Source organism: Antennarius striatus, chromosome 18, assembly GCF_040054535.1.
Source record: "Antennarius striatus isolate MH-2024 chromosome 18, ASM4005453v1, whole genome shotgun sequence".
Lineage (NCBI taxonomy): Eukaryota > Metazoa > Chordata > Actinopteri > Lophiiformes > Antennariidae > Antennarius > Antennarius striatus.
This window is the reverse complement of record NC_090793.1, coordinates 3,180,648-3,202,199: the sequence shown is the minus strand read 5'-3', so window position 1 is coordinate 3,202,199 and position 21,552 is coordinate 3,180,648. Positions and strand designations below refer to the sequence as shown.

The window sequence follows — 21,552 nt, the reverse complement described above, 5'->3', positions numbered from 1 at the left end:
ACGGACCCAACTCACCACCAGGTGGTGATCAGTTGACAGCTCTGCCCCTCTCTTCACCCGAGTGTTCAAAACACACGGTCGAAGGTCAGATGATACGATCACAAGATCAATCATTGACCTCCAACCCAGGGTACTCTGGTACCAGGTACACTTATGAGCATCCTTGTGTTCGAACATGGTGTTAGCTCTGAACAATCTGTGACTAGTACAGAAGTCCAACAACATAACACCGCTAGGGTTTAGATCTCGCCCCTCCAAGTGTCTCCATCATTGCCCAAGTGTGCATTGAAGTCCCCCAGGAGAACAATGGAGTCCCCTGCAGGGATCCCTTCAAGGACCCCATTTAGGGACTCCAAGAAGGCCGAATACTCTGAACTGATATTTGGTGCATATGCACAATGAACAGTCAGAGTCCCCCCCCCCCACAGCCTTAAGGCGTAGGGAAGCGACCCTCTCATCCACCGGGGAAAACTCCAACACAGCGGCGCTCAGCCGGGGGCTTGTGAGTATCCCCACACCCGCCCTGCGCCTCACGCCTGACGCAACTCCGGAGTAAAACAAGGTCCAACCCCTATCCAGGAGTTTGGATCCAGAACCGAGGCTATGAGTGGAGGTAAGCCCCACCAGATCCAACTGGTAACGCTCCACCTCCATCACAAGCTCCGGCTCCTTCCCCCCCAGTGAGGTGACATTCCACGTCCCCAAAGCCAACTTCTGCCGCCCAGGTCTAGTCCGTCATGACCCCCTGTTGTCACTGCCACCCATATGGCAGCGCACCCGACCCCATCGGTCTGCCCTGCGGGTGGTGGGTCCACAGGGGTGGGAAGAATCCATGTTGCCTTTTCGGGCTGAGCCCGCCCGGGCCCCGTGGCAGACCCGGCCACCAGGCGCTCGCTGATGGGCCCTCCGTCCAGGCCTGGCTCCAGACATGGGCCCCGGGCTTCCTCCGGGCAGGGTCACATTTTTCCCTTTCCCATTTGTCATGGGATCTTCTTTGTCTGGCCCTACACCTGAGACCTGTTTGGTTTGCTGAGATTTGTCAACAATGCAAATTGGGACACTTAATGTCAGGCAGCAAAATGTCACTTTAAAAGCCAATGGTTAAACACATTTAAAAAAAATATTAAAACTGGTTTCTGTGCAAGTTGTGTGTGAAAATTGCAGATGCTGTAAAAAAGAGACGTGATTCGGTGGTTCAACCTTGCAGCTGACAGGGAACTCCAGAGGCCTGCTGATACTTCAGATGAGGACCCACCAGTTCCAAGTTAAAGCAATGTTGTCATGTTTGGTTTTCATGTCTTCCTGTCATGATTATTATCATTCATGATATTCTTTTGTAATTTATTGCCCAGAGAGATGTGGCAGTAAAATGCCTCAGTTACAATTACTGGTTGTTTTATTTTTCTATTTCCGGTATGTTTTGACCTCTTTTCTGATGAGTCTCACTGATAATTGATAGTCCTCAGCTGTAGCAAAGCTATTATGCTGCTACGCAGGACAATTTAACCAGACTTATAGTGTCAGTGTCGGTTGAAGGATTTGGTCTAATATATTTCAAAGTCTTGAATGTATTGAATAATTTATTCCTATTAATAAAGGCCGACTGGTTAAGGGAAGTATTCAAGCTTTTTAAGAATAATAATCCACCTTTATTCGTCCACACAATGGGGAAATTATGTTTTCCACTCCATTTTTTTGTACATGTATATATATATATATATATATGTGTTAGTCAGAATACACACAGACATTGTATACAGGCCCCTGAACGCAACACACACTAGGGGCCTGTAGGCATGCAGTTAATGACAACGAGTGCAAGAGAGGTGGAGGGACGGGTCGCAGCTTCGGGGGTGCGCCCCAATGGGCAGCTTGTGGGGGGGACGGCGCCTCGCTCAGGGGCGCCTCACTCAGGGGCGCCTCGGCAGTGGCTGGGAGGTGAGCTGACACCTCCCACTGTCAGCTCACACTCCGAAGATGTCTGGCTGGAGCCGCTGATGGCTGGGCACTGTCTGGTTCCAAGACGTCCGCTCTACCGCTGAGCCACTGCCGCCCTGGCAGAACAATGTTGATGTTGGTGTTGCTAGTTATGGCCAAATGAGCCATTTTGAATAAAAGACCTGGGCCAGATGTGTTACGGTTTCCAAAGGAACCATACGCGAGAGTCAAAATGTCACAAAAGTCCGAATCTTTTAATTGGTCTGTTTTCAAAAACAGACTCGTGGTCGTACAAAAAGCGGTCAAGGAATACAATTACGATTGGCATATGAGACTCTCAAAAGGAATACTGAATAACAGTGCTGAACTGAAGTCAAAGGCCTGCAATAGACAGACCAGGGTGCTGTCTTAGTTGCAGGTGGAAATAATGATCAACTAATTAACTAGGGGAAGAGCTAAACACGGGTTGTCTAAAGACCAACAAAAGAACTGGGAAACAAACCAGGTGCAGTGAATCATGAATGTGGCAGTAACAAAACCAGAAAAGTACATGAACCAATAAACAAAAAACAAAGTCTTTAAATAATGCAAAACAGAATATGGCAGATCCAGATCATCACAAGATGAGCCGCTTCATGAACGATTCTGGACCGGGATGGCGCCGGATGAGCCTCTTCATGAACGGGTCCGTAACGGGTCAGCGCCAGATCAGCCACTTCATGAACGGTTCCGGAACGGGTCGACGATGGAACGGTTCCAGACCAGGTCAGGACAGCTGAGCTGCTTTATGAAGGGATCCAGATTGGCTCCACGCCCAGTCTGGTTTGGGTCCGCGGCCCTTGTCCGTTCTGGGTCCGTTCCGCTGTGCAAGTGGACTTCATTCTGAGCCTGGTTTGCGGATCCTTTGCGGAGCCGGTAGTAAAATGCAAAATGGTACGGAAGACAATATGATTGGTCTATTTCATTAAATTTGGTCTAATATTAGACATTACTTAATATGTTTGTATTGAATTTTGTGCGCAGAATAAATGTTCTTGTGCACTGAGGACTACAGTGAATTTGAAATGTCTTGCCCCAAAGTGATCCATGGTCCTCAATATCTTTGATTGAATATTGATAAAATCACTTCTGCCCAGAAAAGCTCTGTGTTAATGTGTTAATGGGGCGTGACTCTCAGCTCCCTATCGCTACCTCCCCCCAGCTGCCTCTATCAACACCTCCCTCTTCCATCATGTTTAGGTGCGTTTTGTTTGCACTTTACGAATGCACACTAGAGTTCCGCCTGGAACTTTTTTAGCTTTCAAGTAACTTTATTACTACGTATTCCGCTCCTATTTTCCTCGTGTTTTTCTCTCTTGTTAATAACTTGATTCATCAGCGCGAAGAATCTAAAACACACATTGTTTGCAAATGGGACAAAAATCAGTGGCCACAACAACAGATGTTTACAGAAAGCATGTACACTCTTTCTTGACAATCGTCATGGACAATGAGAGATCGCAGGGAGCACAACTACCGCAGTCTAAGTGAAACATGGTAAAGGTAAGCCAAAGTGTTTGAGTACTGCATATTGAATTGGATGTTGAGCGGGTGCTGTTCTCATTTTCCATATTCTGCATCCACTAACCTACAGTGATTAAAATGCAGGGTTATAACATCCTGTAATGGATACAGAGTCAATCACTTCTATCTCAGTCAGATTACCGGTTTGGCCTCGACTTCTTACGACACCTGGAGCAGGGATAGTTGTATGTGTGTGTTTGTGTGTGTGTGTGTGTGTGTGTGTGTGTGTGTGTGTGTGTGTGTGTGTGTGTGTGTGTGTGTGTGTGTGTGTGTGTGTGTGTGTGTGTGTGTGTGTGTGTGTGTGTGTGTTAGTGTGTGTGTGTGAACGTATTCAGCCTTTGTCTCACACAAGGCTGGGAATGAGTGATAATTTTAACCTCTTGATTTCTGCCTGGATTATTTCACATGCAGGCTTTATGAACGTAACCCTTGACTGGTGACAGTGAATATCTGTTAGGCTGTATATAAAAGCTGAGGCTGTTTGTTTATGAGCGATGTGAACACACGCAGCTGTGTTTGCTATGACGATGAGGATACGCCTTTAGCAGACGCACTCACACATGACTAAAGCGAAGCTAGTTTTTGAAGAACTTTCAGTGTGTAGCTCTGAGCTGGGACATTACCCCACACTGCTATCGTAGCGTGAACACGAACCCCCCACCCACCCCACACACACACACACACACACACACACACACACACACACACACACACACACACACACACACACACACACACACACACACACACACACACACACACACACACACACACACACACAAACACACCTGCCTGGAGCGGGGATAACTAGTTAGCCAAATGCTAGATAACTTCAACTTTAGTTTCATCCTTCTATGTGCAACGGTTGCGAAGATATTAAGTGGACAAACTAACCGACAGACAAACTAACGAACTAACGAACGAACAAGCGAACGGATGAGCACTGCCCATTACAATACATCACCGCATTAAAGCAGAATGTGATAACCCTTTCCGGTTATTATATCATTTGAGAAGGCGGCATAGAAGACAATGAGACTGTCAGGCTTGAACATCATCAGAACATCACAGTTCTGTAACTCAAACTGACAACTCAAACTGATAAGAAGGCTGGGCTTCATCGATGTCGGCAACAAAGAGGTACTGGAAAAGACGCACTTCTTTTGCATTAGCGTGTAGTTCAGGGGATTGTATACTGAACTGTGCCTTCAGTATTTCCAGTGCTTCCTCATTGAGGAAGAAACTCCGCATGTGAATTAAACGACAGATCCTGACCAAAGATGACACCTAGGTTCCTCGCAGTGGTTTTGCCCTTAAAAGTGATGCCATCCGAGGCAATTACATCACTGGGCACTACATCCCTAATGGTTTCCGGGCCAAACATAATGACCTAAGTTTTACCAGAATTTCGATGCCAAAGGTTATTGGTCATCCAATCTTTAATCTCTGATACAATCCTGTAATTTGCACAACTGACTGACTTCACCAGGTGTAATCGACAGATACAATTGCTTATCACCAGCATAACAATGGAAATTGATGGAGTGTTTCCTTATCAAATTACCTAAAGGAAGCATTTATAAGATAAACAATACTGGACCAAGAACTGAGCCTTGAGGAACTCCATAGCTAACACTGTAGTGAACTGGGAGGAGTCATTATTAATGTAAACAAACTAGGAACCGTCGATTTTAGTTTTAAGAATTATACTGCTTCTTTAAAGTGGGCAGGATGAAGCTCCTTGACATTTTCAGGATTGTCTTCGTACTCATAAGTCAGAACCTTCCCCTGCATGCGTACAGGCCCCCTTGTGTGTGTTTGTGTGTGTTATAGGGGCCTGTACATACTAACATATGTCATGTCAACACATGTATTTGTTCAAAAACTAGAGTGTGCTCTTAATTTCACTTCGGGGATGAGTAAAGTATACAAATTAGGGCTGTCACTTTCATGCGTTAATTAGATTAACTAATTACGCTGCAAATTAACACGCTAGAAAAATTAATTAACTCGTAATTAATCGCGAGTGGCACGTCAATGCGCAAGCATTTTAAATTTGTCCCATTGAGGGACCCGTCGGCTGCTGTGACGTCACTTCCTACGTGTGCCACTAGTCAAAAGCAGAGTGACTGACAACAGAGATGGACGCGACACAGGAGAGCGAGGCAAGCCCACTCGGAGCCTGGGCGGAACGTTTATTTATGAAAAGAACAAAGACGGGACTATCAACAAAAACGCAGTGATTCTGAGCTTCTGCGCTGTAGATGCCTCCGTCAGTCTGCCCCAGGGCAGCTGTGGCTACACGCGTAGCTTACCATCGTCAAGTATGAATGATAATGGATCCGATATAAAGCGTCTTTGATTTCCAGAAAAGCGCTATATAAATCTAATCCATTATAATTTTTATTATTATTTGTACCTTTTGTAAAAGAGAATTTTCATATCACCGAAGCAGCTCCAGCCTAACATATCATTTAAATGCAAAACATGTCAAGGAGACAGAGTTGAACGTTAGCTTACTCTTTTAAAGGAAAAGTCTGTTGGCATCTTGCTACTGATGTTGCCTTATTTAGAGGCATGTTATACTATTCATTTTGAATTGCTGTATTGAGTCAGCTGGAGTATTAATTTTGATTGAGAGTCTGCTTATGTGCCTATTTGAGACTCAGCCATTTTTGAGAAATGCACCCGGCCTAATTGGTTTGCTGATGTACTTGGCCTTTTTTCTTTTGAATTTCATTTATAAAGCACACTTAACCAATAAAAATGTGGAATTCAAATCTTCTCTTCTTGGTGCATTCTATTGATTAGTCATGCGCTACAATTGTGTAATGTCCTAGAATTCAAATTCTTTATTTGGGGGCCTTTAGCAGGTATGAGATTAAAATGTGATTAATGAGATTAATTAATTACAAATCCTGTAATTAATTAGATAAATTTGTTTAATCGCCTGACAGCACTAATACAAATACAGTGTATTATTACAGTACTCTATACTCTACTTACGAATGTCTCTACTTATGAAATTTTCTACTTACCAAACTCCTCAACAGGAAAATATTGCCTCTAGTTACGAAAGAAATTTTGAGTTACGAAGGGTGAAAATACAGAATGGGCTGCTACTCGCAGCTCCCAAAGCTCCTGGACACAACACTCTTATAGCTGCTCTGCCATTGGCTATTACCTAGCATCCTGGCATCCCATTGGCAAAGAGGGACCTCCTGTTAGCCAATGAGGAGATCCTTCATTGGCTAAGGACACTGCATAGGTGTCTATTCAGCGTCCTCGTCATTCGGCTCTTGACTCATACGCAGTTCTGATAGTTTTACGTAAATATATTAACTTTTACAGTATTCACTATGGACCCCAAGAAAGTGACGGAGAAAAGAGGAAAAGAAAATACGAAGAAAAGAGTTTTTTTTGTCCATACAAACAAGACAAGAGATAATAGAAAAGCATGAGAAAGGGATGCGTTTGTTTGATCTCACCAAAGAATATGGCCGTAATGCATCTACAAACACCACGTTATTAAAACAAAAGGGTGTTTTAGGAGTTTAAGACATCACGTGGATGGTTGGAGAAGTTCAAAAGGAGGACTGGAATTCATTCTGTTGTTCGGCATCGTGAGGTAGGAGCGCATGAACCAAAGAGGGCAAAAAACAATGAGAACAGCAGTTAAAAGGTAAATGACCGTCATTTTTATTCCTTTTTCTTTGTTTTTACGTTATGCATAACTCTCATTTATAGTGTAATAATCTAATCTTAACATGTATTTGTTACATGTTTTGATGCATTTTTATGCTTTATAAAACATTTATGTCTGAATATTGGGGGGATTGGAACGGATTAGGGCATTTGCATGGAAAACGTGTCTCTACTTACGAAATTTTCTACTTACAAAATTTCTTCCAGAACCAATTCATTTCGTAAGTAGAGGTACAACCATACAAATCCCCCCCACCCCCACCCACCCCAAACCCCCCGCCCCCCAAAACTGGAAAAAATAAAAAGGCATCAGAGAAAATCACAACCACAGAAAACCAGGAAGAATCTGAGACACCTTCCGAGTGTGTGACTGCAAATAGCATGCTGAGGTTCTGTCGGCACAAGATATACGACAATCATCTAGGAGGATGAGTGAACAATGAAGAAAGTTATCAATATAAATAATTTAACCTTCACATTACAAGTCAGTTGAACTCATCATTTAGGTGCGGTAAGTAAGGATCTCCACAGGTAAGGATCAAGTTTAAATTCATTTTAAAATGATTTACAACTTGTCTAATTTAGCTACTAACCTTATTGCTGTATTTTCAATGTATATAACTTAACAAAAATAGATTATGTACAAATGCTTGATCACAAATTAATCCAGGGTGTAAACATACATTCCAGACATATTGTTACATTTTCAGCCTGTATAAAAGTGACAGCTCTGAAGGTGACTTGATATCAGGATATCGATGATCGTTGAAATCATTCTAATCTGATGTTGAAAGTTTTTCAAGCGTTTGACAAGAGCGTCAAATATCAGAGATTACTGATGAAAAGAGGCCATTGAAGAAGTTTTGGGCAGATTGTTTCCATTGGAACAATTTAGAAAAAAAAGTCACATTTAATACATGTTTGATACACTAAAGAAATTTCAAACAAATTGGGACAGGTTAACATATGCAGTATGTATTGCAAAAGCTCTCCTCTAACCACAAACCGTGAGTGTTTTCTTTTTTCTTGTTTTATTTTATCTTTTGCACCTGGACTCTTTTATTCTCTGTAGTCATACTTTTTCCTTAATATGTACAGAATGTTCTTTCATTGTCTCACTGAAAGCAAAACAAGACGATACCTGAATCAAACGTCTACTTGGCAGCAGAAGTTGATTCAAAACCTGTTACCTGACTCATTTTAACCACATTTTGCCAGTTAAAGTGTTGCTGGCACCAACATCAAAATGGGTGTAAACTTTCTCATTTTTGAATTTTTTTAATGTATTTTTATGTTTGGGAGGCACAGTGGCGCAGTGGGTTGCACTGTCGCCGCACAGCAGGGTGGCTCCTGGTTTGGATCGTTCTCTGTGCGGAGTTTGCATGTGCACTAACAAGGGACTACATTATGATAATCCTGAATGGGAGGAACCCAGAAATTCGGGAGAGAGCCCACACAGACACGGAGAGCACGTGCAAACTCCGAGAACGAGAGAGAGAACGACAGAGAACGATCCAAACCAGGAGCCACCCTGCTGTGCGGCGACAGTGCAACCCACTGTGCCACTGTGCCTAACCAGGGACTACATAATGCCACAGATCTGGGAATTACATGAGATAATCCAAAAACCTCTCCCAAGAATTGCCACCTGATCATGGTGGGGGAGTTGGAGTGCCCCAATGATCCCAGGAGCTACTGTATATTGTCAGGGCTTTATGCTTCTGCTAGGGTCTTGATTGGCAAACAGTTCCTGGGTGACAGGCCCGACTAAGAGCAGTAACAAAACCCCTATGACGAGAGTAACACCAAGGACAGTGATCTCGCCCAGTATGGTAGAACCAGGGCCCCACCCTGGAGCCAGGCCCTGGGTTGGGCCTCTTACGTGACTGCGTGGTGGCCGGGCTTCTGCCCACAGGGCCAGGCCCGGCTGAACCCGAAGGGACGACATGGGCCCAACCTCAAGTAGACTCACCACACATCAAGGAAACCGTAGGGGACGGGTGCAGTGTGGATTGGGTGGCAGTCGTCAGCATGGGGCTCGATGACCCAATCCCCAGACAAAAGAGTCGAGCTCTAGGAACATGGAAGGTCACTTTGCTGGAGGGAAAGGAGTCAGAGCTTGTAAGGGAGGTTGAGAGGTACTGACTAGATATAGTCGGGCTCACCTCCACCCACGAACCCTTAAGAGGGGCTGGATTGTCCATTTTTCTGGTGTTTCCCAAGAAGAGAGGCGGCGACCTGTTTATAACTCCACAGCTCAGCCGTCATATGGTGGGGTTCACCCCGGTGAATGAGAGGGCCGCGTCCTTCCACCTTCGCGTTGCAGACAGGTGTCTCACTATTGTTTTGCCAAAGAGCAGTGTGGAATACCCGGCCTTCTTGGAGTCCCTGGGAGGTGTACTGAATAGTTCTGTGACCTGGGACTCCATTGCTCTCCCTGGGGACTTCAACTCCCACGTGGGCAATGACAGTGAGATCTGGAAAGAGGGGATTGGGATGAACGACCTCCCTGATCTGAATGCAAGTGGTGTTCTGTTATTGGACTTCTGTGCTAGCCACTGTTTGTCCATAATGAACACCTTCAACCACATGGCACCAGGACACCCTAGGCTGGAGGTCAATGATCGACTTTGTTGTTGTATCATCAGACCTCAGACCACGTGTGTTGGAAACTCAGGGAAAAGGAAAAGGATGGTTTGCCCTCTCTGGGTTGGTGGAGAGTCTTTGCCCCCAAGTGGAGGAGTTTAAGTATCTTGGGGTTTTGCTCACGAGTGAGGAAAGGATGAAACGTGAGATCGGTGCAGTTTCCGCAGTGATGCGGTCACTGTATAGGTCTGTCGTGTTGAAGAAGGAGCTGAGTCATAACACGAAGCTCTCAATTTACCGGTCAATCTACGTTCCTACCCTGTGGTCGTGAGCTTTGGTTCATGATCAAAAGGACAAGATACAAGTGGCTGAAATGAGTTTCCTCTGTAGAGTGGCTGGGTGCACTGTTAGAGATAGGGTGAGGAGTTCAGTCACCAGGGAGGAGCTTGGAGTAGAGCCGCTGCTCCTCCACCCCGAGCAGAGCCAGTTGCGGTTGCATCAGGCATCTGCTCCGGATGCCTGATGGATGCCGACCTGGGGAGGTGTTCTGGGTGTGTCCTATCAGGAGGAGACCTCTGGGAAAAACTGGGGCACACTAGAGAGACTATGTCTCTCGGCTGGTCTGGGCACGCCTTGGGATACTCCCGGAGGAGTTGGAAGAGGTGTCTGGGGAGAGGGAAGTGTGGGCATCCCTCCTGAGACTGTTGCCCCTGTGAACCAGCCCCGGAAAACCGGTTGAAGATGGACGGATGGATTCCAAACACCAGTTAACATCTAAACACCAGTGGTGTCCACTGGTGTCAGAGTGACCAACAGAGCACCAACTTCAAAATGGGCGTAGACTTTGTCATATTTGAAATTTTTTTATGCATGTCTATGTCTGGGTGGCACAGTGGCGCAGTGGGTAGCGTTACATGAGATAATCCAAGCACCAGTCAAACTGACACCACAAGACACCAAACACAGCCAGAACTGGTTCTTTTATACTTCTGATTTCTGTACAAGGTCAGAGTGACATTATTGATGCAATATTGTTTTCTGTGTTGTCTGTAGATTGAGAAAAGATGTCCTCTCAAATCAGACTGAGGCTGCTGCCCAGAGCCAGATGCTTCTTTGATGAACCTGTTCAAGTGAAGGTGACAGGGCTTAGGTCGAGACACGGGGTCACCTTGAGAGCCAGATCCACTGACGAGAGAGGAGTGGTGTTCAGCTCCTCTGCCACCTACAGGGCTGATGACAAAGGAGAGGTCGACCTGAACAAACACCCCTCACTTGGTGGCAGCTATGTTGGGGTGGAGCCAATGGGTCTGCTGTGGTCACTGAGTGCAGAAGCCTTCCATCAGTACTTTCAAAAGGGCAAATCGTTGGAGCCTCATGTGGTGACAATCTCCGTACATGAAGAAGAGGGCAGGGTGCTGGCAGAGGCGACCAATGAGAGGCTTCTACTTGGAAATGGGGTCACCCGACTTCCTGTCAATGAGGGGGATGTAAATGGAGTCCTATTTTCTCCCCCAGGTAGGTGATCTGGACCATCACAGGGTCATCTTTGCACCTTGGATCTGAGCTCCTCCAGTCGACCCTGTCCTCTGTGGCCCTTGTACTTTGGGACCGTTCTTGTACTCCATCAGTCCATAGTTTTCCAGCCATCCGTAGGTCTTCTTTGTTTCATCGACTTTCTTTTTCAGTGGTGCATTCCATGGAGGGCCTGTCCTTCAATGCTGAATGCTTGTCTTCCTCCCTCCTCTAATCAGGTTTCTGCTGCTTGAGACATTTACATAGCAGTTCATCCTAGTTGCTATCTTCTCCTTGTACTCTTGGGTTTTCAGTCAATCATCCTGGACTATGGTCCTGATCCTCCCTTATCCTTGGTTTTCCCTTTTCCAGTCTGTATTCTTCTAATCTTGGTGAACTGCTTTGTCTGGCTTCAGTGGTGTTACTGCCAATGCCTTCCTGTGTCCCGCACATGCTTTCAGTCACTGGTCTTAGCCACTGTGATTTAATGTTATGCAGACACAAGTAATTGGCCAGTTGAATGTTGCCAGATGTCCAACTACATGGGCTAAGTCGTGATGGGATGGGCCAAGTCAAGTTTCCTGTCAATCACACCCATCGTGATGTCACGACTAGTGATGATATTTTAGACGTTTTTGTAGACTTTAAGTCGATACAGGACCCGTTTGATTTCCAGATTCTAGGAGTTAGTAGAGACCTAAAAAATATAAATTTTGTTTTGATGCCATAGATATGGTAGAAGAAGTGACATCATTTTGGTGATGCTGACCAAACAGTGCATTCTTTAGTTTAATATGAAATTTAGGATTGTGTTGCCATTTAGTCATATTTCTGTCTTCCAGGAGCAGGTCCATTTCCTGCTGTGTTGGATCTGAACACCTTTCCATCAGAGAAAAGAGCTGCTCTGCTGGCCAATAAAGGCTTTGTGGTTCTGGCTTTATGTGTATTCAATGTTAAAGTCACGAACACAAAGGAGATTCATCTAGACCGCTTTAGAGATGGAATAGATTTCCTACAACGACAACCCAAGGTGAGTTTTTTGATGAACTTGAGACCACAACAGCATGAAGTAACAGTAATTGAACAGATTTAATGGTATGGAAGTGTGACTTTGGTTTTCATTTGTGTGCAGTGGTGAGCAGTGTCAGGTTCAGGCAACCTAAAACATTCAAAACACACTCAAAAAGGAGAAGACAACAGTTAGACTCGCGAGGGGAAACGAACAGAGATGTGCCCAGTTACAGATGTCTATCCGCTCCCAGGATTTCTCTGCCGAACCCCCTTTTTATTTAGGGCAGTCCCTGTTTACATTTATTTTTCTAAGGGATGGGGGGCAGAAAGACAACAGTAAAACAACATCTGGCATGGACCAATAAAAAAGTGACACAGTCATTCTAATCTGTTTTAGGGCATCCTCTCCTTTGAAGATAACAACCAGTGTCATTCTTATTGTCATTCAGAGGTCGCATCCTGCTCAAATGGCTCCCACCAACACTCTGGTGGTCCCCCTGCTGGTTTCGTCTGCCTAAAAAAGAACTTAAAACATAGTAATACACTTCATACAGATATAAACATTAACATGGCCATGCTACAAAGAATAAAGGAATATAAAAAGAGTAAATATGAGATAAATTATATACATTATTCTAACATTTCCCTCCTGTTTATCACATATTTGCTCAAAATCTCATATCGCTGTATCAACTTCTTCATATTGATTTTTAGTTGTCAGTTCATTCTTATGAGCACAAATATGTTTACACTTGGAGATCATGTCTATATGTCTAGGTCAAAATTGTCACTGTCGTCGTCAGTGTAGTCGTCAGGAGCAAGCAAAGGATGCATTTGAGCCATGTTTTCCTCCAAAGGTGAGATTGCTGTGGTGATCAGACGATTAACAAGAGAACGCAGACAGGGTATACAACAACATCCACACAAACTCATGATTGCAGAGAAAACTGCAATTGACACCAAAAATGAGGTTACTAAGCCTCTATACCTGCCAAAGGTATTCATCCAGGAATCCCACATGGACGTGTCGACACCAGAGTGTTCCTTCATCTTGCCATTGAGAGTTCTAAGTCCCTCTATGGCTTTGGTGAGGCTTCCATCAGCAGCTGTGTTATTGGGGATAAAAGTACAACACCCTTCCCCAAACATGGAACAAACCCCTCCCCTCTCTGCCAACAGCATGTCCACGGCTATTCTGTTCTGGAACGCCATAAGGGAGGTTGCTGATAATTGATTGTGAACTGCTTCAAATCCACTCTGTGTCCAGTTCCCCAGTTTTTGAACATTGTAATGGATGTAGTTGATTCTGTCTACATTTTTGTTAATCGTACACCACCAACAAAACAAGGACTCAAATCCTCCTGCTACCTGATTGACTAATTTGTATTCGTCAGGAACCCCACGCGGCACACCAATGGCATCGATATAAGTGGGGTCATTATCATGAAGTGAACGTTTTTGTTTGCGTATCATTGGGAAATCATCTCTATCAGCTAACGCGGCGACTCTATCAACAGACATTTTGTGAATTGTCACCGGCAGCATCAATGTAACCAGAGCACAGGTTCCTGTATAATTGTGTGGCAGTTCGTCAAAGAGTCTGTCGTCCCCACACCACCACCAAATATCTGCTCTAGCTACTGGTTTGAAATTTTTTGGTACTCTAATGATTTTGTCACATAAGTTTCGAGTAAGATTTCCTAATTGTTTTCCAAGTCCAGTTATATTGATGCAAGAAAAATTACCAGGTGCAACATTTTTAGAGAACAATGGTTTTTCTTTATCAGTAGTGGTAACTGGAAAGACATAATCCCACTTGTCACACTCTGCGTTAGGGTTAGTATTGTTCATGACTTCTATTACACATCGTTTAGGGATGACTGCTGGAACCACTTGTAAAATCGGTCTTGGTCCCATGCATACAACTCAGTCACTGTTTGTCACTTTAGCAGCCTGTTCTACCATAAGCAGCCAATTGTTATTTATTCCACTAACACCGGTTTTAACGTGTAGCCAACCATCGACATTGTCAAAAGATACACTGACGGCTCTAACGCCAGCTTGTTGCGCGTAGTTATTCATTTTTGGTTGCCGAAATGACCTTTTTACAATGTGGTATAATTTTGATGTATCTGTCCTACCATCCCTCCTGTTGAGACATGTGTAACACCATGGCTCAAAATAGTGTGCTGCACACTTACAAATGGCTAAGGTTTTTGGCAGTTGTACTGCTTTTAAAAGATCAGATAAAAGTTCTGCATGTGTCACTGGTTTGCCTGTAGATGTTATCATGCCTTGGTTTTTCCAGTATTGAGCAAAGGTGTGAATTGTAGCAAATGCATAATGACTATCTATATAAATTGTCACATCCCTATCTTCAATTTGCATGCTTCGGTTAATGCTACTAATTTAGCGGCTTGAGCTGAATAATTTGACGGTAAGAATTCGGCCTTTACTACAGTTTTTTGCGTTACTACTGCATATCCTGTTTGCGTTTTACCTAAATCATTTTTCTTAGAGGAACCATCTACAAATAGCACTTCTCCTGTTTCGAGTGGTTGATCTTTTAAATTATTTCTGCTTTTAGATGTCTTTTCTGCTATTTCTTGACAATCATGTTTAATGCCATCATCAGGTAGTGGTAACAATGTAGCTGGATTTAACGTTGTGCACCTCTCTATAGTCAAATGTGGTTGGGATAACAATGTTGCCATGCAAGACAAGTGAGACAAGAGCAGAGACAGCAAGTGGTACTCTCAAAATCAAATGATGAAACAAGACTTAAGTAGTGCTTGTTTCCACAGCCATGGATACTACAATGACTACTTTAACACAGTGTGGCAATGCACATGCCACACTGTCCAATTTAGATGAGGCATACGGTATTGGCTTCATTTTATCTCCGCATTGTTGTACCAAAACTGAGGTCATGAAATGACCTTTACAATCTACCATCTGAATAAAAGGTTTACTGTAATCTGGCAAGGCTAGACTCCAGTGCTAGATACCAGAGTTTGCTTTATTTTACAAAAAGGCATATTCATTCTCTACTGTCCATTTTAGAGGTGCTGTTATTTTAAGGTCTTCGTCATACATCATTTTAATCAAAATTGAGGTTATTTCCACATAGTTTGGCATCCAATTTCTGCAATAATTTATCAAGTCTAAAAATTACATCATCTGCTTTTTAGTTTGTGGTTTAGGCGATAGAAGAATTGCAGTTTTCTTGTTTTCTAGTCTTGTTCTTCCTCCTGCACTCAGATTATGTCCCAAGTATTTCACCTGTTGTTTACACATCTGTAATTTATTTTTACTCACTTTATGTCCCTCCTCAGCCAAATGTTTTAATAAGGCCATTGATCACTTTTACATGTTTTAATTTCAGGTGATGCTAGCAAAACATCATCCACATAAATCAAAATTTGGCTATTTTTTGGAGGTTGGAATTTTGCACTGTGTGGCATTCATTGCCTGAGAGTAAATAGTTGGACTCTCACAATACCCTTGGGGTAATCGGGTATAAGTATATCTGTGGCCACCAAAGGTAAATGCAAACCAAAAACTGACTGTTCTTATCAACAGGTATAGAGAAAAATGAATTACTGATGTCTACAACAGTGAAAACTCTAGCATCTGGTCTGAGTGAATTTAGGAAGGTGTAAGGGTCTGGGACACATGGTGCTCTCTGAAAGACAGCATTATTTACGGCCTGTAAATCTTGGACCATACGCCATCCTACAGATGGTGCTTGCTTTTTTACTGGGAATATTGGAGTATTACATGGTGAATCGTTACATTTTATTATTACACCGGCAGCTATTAAGTCATTAATTACTGGTTTTATGCCTTCATATGCATCCTGTTTTAATGGATATTGTCGCACACAAGGTTATGTTCAGTTTTAGGTCTAATTTGTACAGGTAGGGTTCCTTTTATTAATCCAACATCAGTGGAACCTCTCGACCATAATTTCTCTGGTACATCTTTTAACAGTTCTTCTTCTGTAAGCACAAACAGTCACTGCCTAGTGAGGAGATTTTCAGCATGCATGTAAACACCTTTTTGCACTTGGATTGTCCAGAACAATGATTTTCTGGTCAGTCTAGTGGCAGCACTTATAACCATAGTATCAGAGATGTGTTCCCAATCAACTGCATTTTCACCTTTTACCACCATTTTACTCAAATCTCTCCATTTTTCTGTATTACTTTTAAACAAAGCAATAAAAGGTACACATTTTGAAAAGTCTTACGGTCTCTGGTGATAACAATTTAACTGCTGCAGCTGCATTAGTCTCTCCGTCTGAATATCATAAGTTACTGTGACTTTTGCTGGTGTGACTTTAGTTAACCTATTTTTATAATTTTCATCAGGGCCTGGTGTAGCTTTGCACCAGAGTGTGATGTGCCGATCCTCCTCTGACATTTTGTCCTGTAATTTAGATATCATCTTTTCTCCCTCTATCATCAGAGCTGTGGTTCTCATGAGGTGTTTTATTTGGAACATCGAGGGAGTAATAATAAAACAGTTCACCTGTTCCCTGGTGAACAAAAATGTCTCCTTTTTGCAGCTCTGCTTTCCTCTTGAGTACAATGTTTCCCTCAAAACTTAGCATTAATGCTAATCCTAGCAATAGCAGACCATCATGGCGTAGTAGGTTTACAGGACAATCAGAAAACATTAATATGAACATCTGACAGGACTGTCCTTGGGGATCTCTCAACCAAACAGGTTCTGATTGCGGTACTGTGGACATTTTGTCATTAGCAGCTCTCACTATCACACTGTGGTTACTCTGCCTGGAGCCTGGAATAGACTCCTTACGTATCATTCTTCACGCACCAGTGTCACAGAAGAAAGTCATAGGTTTTCCATTTACCATTAGCAATGTTTCTGGTTTTACTCCATCCATCAAGAACAAATCTTTTAAGTTTATAATTAAGAACCTCCTTTGTCTCACATTCCACTTTAAAGTCTTTCTCTATCTATCTATCTATCTATCTATTTATTTATTTTCTGTCAACGAATCACATTCTCTTAGTCAATCTTAATCTACTCTTTCCTTATCAGGACAATCTCTGGCTACTGTATATGTCCTTCCTTCCCACAACATTAACATTCTGACATGTTCTATGTAGCTCCACCTCTCCACTGACTTCCTGTTTCTTTTCTTTCACTTATCTTTACCTTCTCTTATCAACGTGCTTAAACTTTCTAAAGAACTCCCGTTCAATATTCCCATTAATGTAAACCCCTTTTTATGATTCGGTGCCAAAATAAAACATTTATAACCTCATATTTACCCCATAATTTGAATTGACTCAATGGGTAATATAAATTTAATACTTATACTTTCAATGGCTTATCAATCACACAATGCACACTCACACTGATCTTCCCATACGTATATGGTTGGATCTTATCAAACACGCACTAACTTGGGTGACCTTATTTCAGCCAGGTGGCTGAGCAGCTCTCCCCTATAGTATACAGAGAATATATACCAGAAACTGAAAGACTCACCACAAAGTTTATATCACTTATATAATTTATACATTCATATGCCCATTTTATTTCAATGGAATATACAGTATGTGCTAATTCTTTCCTTTTCTTACTTTGTGTTTATACTTTTCTTTTGTTATTTCTTTTTTTTCTATTTTTATTTTTTCCCCATTATGTTGTAGCTACCCTTTATTATTATTATTATTATTATTATTATTATTATTATTATTATTATTATTATTATTATTATTATTATTATTATTATTATTATTTCATGAAGCGCTGCTATTTTTATGTGTTTAATTGACCTCCAATTTATACTATCCTCTATTATCATCTGTCTTAAATTTTAAACTTTTTTAGGATCCTGTTTTTCAATAAGTTTCCAATCTTAACACTGCAGTGTATCTTTGGCCTTTATTTTACTTATTCCTTTCCCCATTTTAAAAATTTAGTCCAGTCTGTCAACACCTAGGGTGTTCTAAAGACTGGTTTTCTGTCAGTAGGGCAGCAAATCAATTTCCTGTTGTGGTAATTCTCACTTCAACTCTTTCGAGTGGAGAATTCTTGCCTTTGCATCCACACCAGTCTGCTGCTTACGATCCTACTGCTTTGGTACGAAATAATAACACCTAGTGGTATTTTATTTCCATTCACACTCTCACTTTCTCACACAAACGTTTGTCCACGGAATTTAAGCACCTATCTTGCAGGACTCCGCCATCCTTTGATTTAGTAAGCCAATTTACACGGATCTTCCGGACTCCGTCGTCCAAATTTGTTACACGGAATTTGTCGGACTCCGTCGTCCATCAATTATCACGGAATTTATCGGACTCCGTCGTCCCTCGTTTACCTGCTAGTGACTAGTATTTTCAGGGTTTGTACTCTTCAGCCAATTTACACGGATATTCCGGACTCCGTCGTCCAAATTTAGTTTACTTTGCGCATCGGCCCACATTCATTCATTTCCTTTTAAACAAGCTTGTACTCACCACTGTTGTCTTCCCTCTCGGAATGCCGTCAACCCGTAGATCCCAGCTGGTGACCAGGAGGCCGGTCCTGGAAAGGATCTGTTAGGCTGCTCCTAGGCTAACCTGCCGTGGCCACGGTCTTTCCGGTGTCCTTGTCACCCGCTGGAATCCTTAGGTGTATTGGCATCCGGCTCGAAGGACCAATTTAATGTCAGGTTCAGGCAACCTAAAACATTCAAAACACACTCAAAAAGGAGAAGACAACAGTTAGACTCGCGAGGGGAAACGAACAGAGATGTGCCCAGTTACAGATGTCTATCCGCTCCCAGGATTTCTCTGCCGAACCCCCTTTTTATTTAGGGCAGTCCCTGTTTACATTTATTTTTCTAAGGGATGGGGGGCAGAAAGACAACAGTAAAACAACATCTGGCATGAACCAATAAAAAAGTGACACAGTCATTCTAATCTGTTTTAGGGCATCCTCTCCTTTGAAGATAACAACCAGTGTCATTCTTATTGTCATTCAGAGGTCGCATCCTGCTCAAATGGCTCCCACCAAACACTCTGGTGGTCCCCCTGCTGGTTTCGTCTGCCTAAAAAAGAACTTAAAACATAGTAATACACTTCATACAGATATAAACATTAACATGGCCATGCTACAAAGAATAAAGGAATATAAAAAGAGTAAATATGAGATAAATTATATACATTATTCTAACAAGCAGTTATCATGCACTGAGTTGATTTGACAATCTGCAAGAAAATTAATGAGCTCAATGCTCCACCAACAAGCCAATTGTATTTGCTGTTTCCTGATCGACAAATTGTGTAGACCTACCTATTGTTTCAGAAAATGCAGTTTTGAGAAAGGTTACGAAATCAAAATATTACATTTGTATTCGGGCAGTCAAATAATGACACCTTCCTTCACAACAAAGCACAGTTCCATTCTGATCATTTTTGTCCATGAAACAATTGAAATATTATTTAAAGCTGCTCTGAATAAATATTGTAGTTTCATCTCAACAACGTATGATCTCTCCTTAGATAACTGGACCAGAGAGTTTGTTCAGGCAGCTACAGAGTCAAGCTCAGCGGTCATTCATTCTGTCTTATTCATTCATTCATTCATTCGTTCATTCATTCATTCATTCATTTATTCATTTTCTTCCGCTTCATCCGCTTGCGCGGGTCACGGGTTTCCCAGCTGGCAGAAGCCGTGAGGTGAGGGAAACTCCGAGCAAGACACCAGATAACCATGACAACCATGCACACACACTCACTCCTACGGGCAATTTGGGTCCGGCCAATTAACAGTGCCCACCGAGGTTTGGGTCACTTATAGTAGGATTGAGCCCAGCCAGATGTGTAATTTATCACCATCATTCATTCACTTTTCATCGTGAATCACCTCCATGCCCTAATTCCTGTAAGCTTTGTGTGTTTGTCATGTCCTCTTTTTTATTTATTCACAGGTGGGTGGTCAAGGAGTTGGCGTATTATCACGTTCGAAGGCATCAGATATTGCGCTGTCACTTTCTGCTTTTGTACCGGCTGTTAAAGCTTGTGTGTGGATCAACGGCTGCAGTGCAAACACAGTCGTCCCTCTCTACTACAAGAACCACCAAATCTTTTCATCAGCAAGGGTTGACCACAGCAGCGTGATTCACACTGAGTGCGGAGGTCATATTCTGAAATTTGCTATTGCAACTCCGCTGGCAGAGGATAACAAGGACAGCCTGATCCCTATCGAACAAGCAAAGGCCCAGCTCCTCTTTGTGGCCTCGGAGGACGACATGTGCTGGAACAGCAAGGCTTACATGGATGAGATGGTGGAGAGACTCAAACGTCATGAGAAGAACAACTTTGAAAGTGTTTGTTATCCAAGAGCTGGACACATGCTGGAGCCACCATACGGACCATACTGCAGGTCATGTCCTGCGGGGACGTATCCCTATCAAACCTTGTGGGGAGGTGAGCCTAGTGGTCACGCAGCTGCTGAAGTTCATCTGTGGAAGAAGATTCAGGAGTTTTTCAGAGCTCACCTGTGATAACAAGTAGGTTCACAGGGAAGACTTTATAGTGACATCATAGTTCCCAATTTAGTCCAATGAAAAACCCTTCATTGATCTGTTTTTTGTGCAGCTACCAAAATAGACAGCAACCTTCCTTGCCATGTGCTTGAAACGCTCCAAAGAGATCTTGATAAGGCTCTGTACTACGTTTCAACTCACAACTTAACTGAAGTGCATGTCATCAAACACATCAGTTCATAGTTGACTCGCTCTAGTTCGAATCCAAGAAACACAATTTTACTGCATGTTCTGCCCATGTCTTCAAGGGTTTCCTCCAAGTATCCTTGTATCAACGCAATTACCTGAGTTACTGTGCAATTACAAGTGAATAATTTTATAATTTTAAACGGTATGCTGGTTTCCGCAGTCAAGAAAGGTTGTTGCCAATTGCAGAGATGCAATGACATTCAGGGAAACAATACAACAGAAATAAATCACCCTAACAGGTATTAACCTATTGAACGTGACCTCTGTTTGCAAGATAATAAGCAGTTTGAATACATTCTCTTATAATAGCCTGGTCTTTAAATTTACTGGTTAATTTCTAATAACTGTCTTTTTAATAACTGTCAGAATATCATCACTGCACTGTAACCGGCTTCTTCACCTTTAAGATACCACAGAGCTGTCCACTCTCTACTTTAAAGGAATGTTCTTAACAGATCTGACCATCTGATTGCATT

At 42.7% G+C, this 21,552-nt stretch overlaps 1 protein-coding gene across 1 annotated transcript; it reads left to right on the top strand.

Moving 5' to 3' along the window:
• The first annotated feature begins 7,665 nt into the window (after positions 1–7,665).
• Positions 7,666–21,552, top strand: LOC137612640 (acyl-coenzyme A thioesterase 6-like). Its single transcript, XM_068341264.1, has 4 exons — positions 7,666–7,737; positions 10,846–11,307; positions 12,147–12,334; positions 20,270–21,552. The coding sequence occupies exons 2-4, from the start codon at positions 10,857–10,859 to the stop codon at positions 20,843–20,845; spliced, it is 1,215 nt and encodes a 404-aa protein (XP_068197365.1). The 5' UTR covers positions 7,666–7,737; positions 10,846–10,856; the 3' UTR covers positions 20,846–21,552.

Coding starts and splice junctions, on each gene's coding strand:
- LOC137612640 (XM_068341264.1), top strand. CDS start 10,857: ATGTCCTCTCAAATCAGACTGAGGCTGCTGCCCAGAGCCAGATGCTTC. Junction 11,308..12,146: donor AGTCCTATTTTCTCCCCCAG/GTAGGTGATCTG, acceptor TCTGTCTTCCAG/GAGCAGGTCCATTTCCTGCT. Junction 12,335..20,269: donor TCCTACAACGACAACCCAAG/GTGAGTTTTTTG, acceptor ATTTATTCACAG/GTGGGTGGTCAAGGAGTTGG.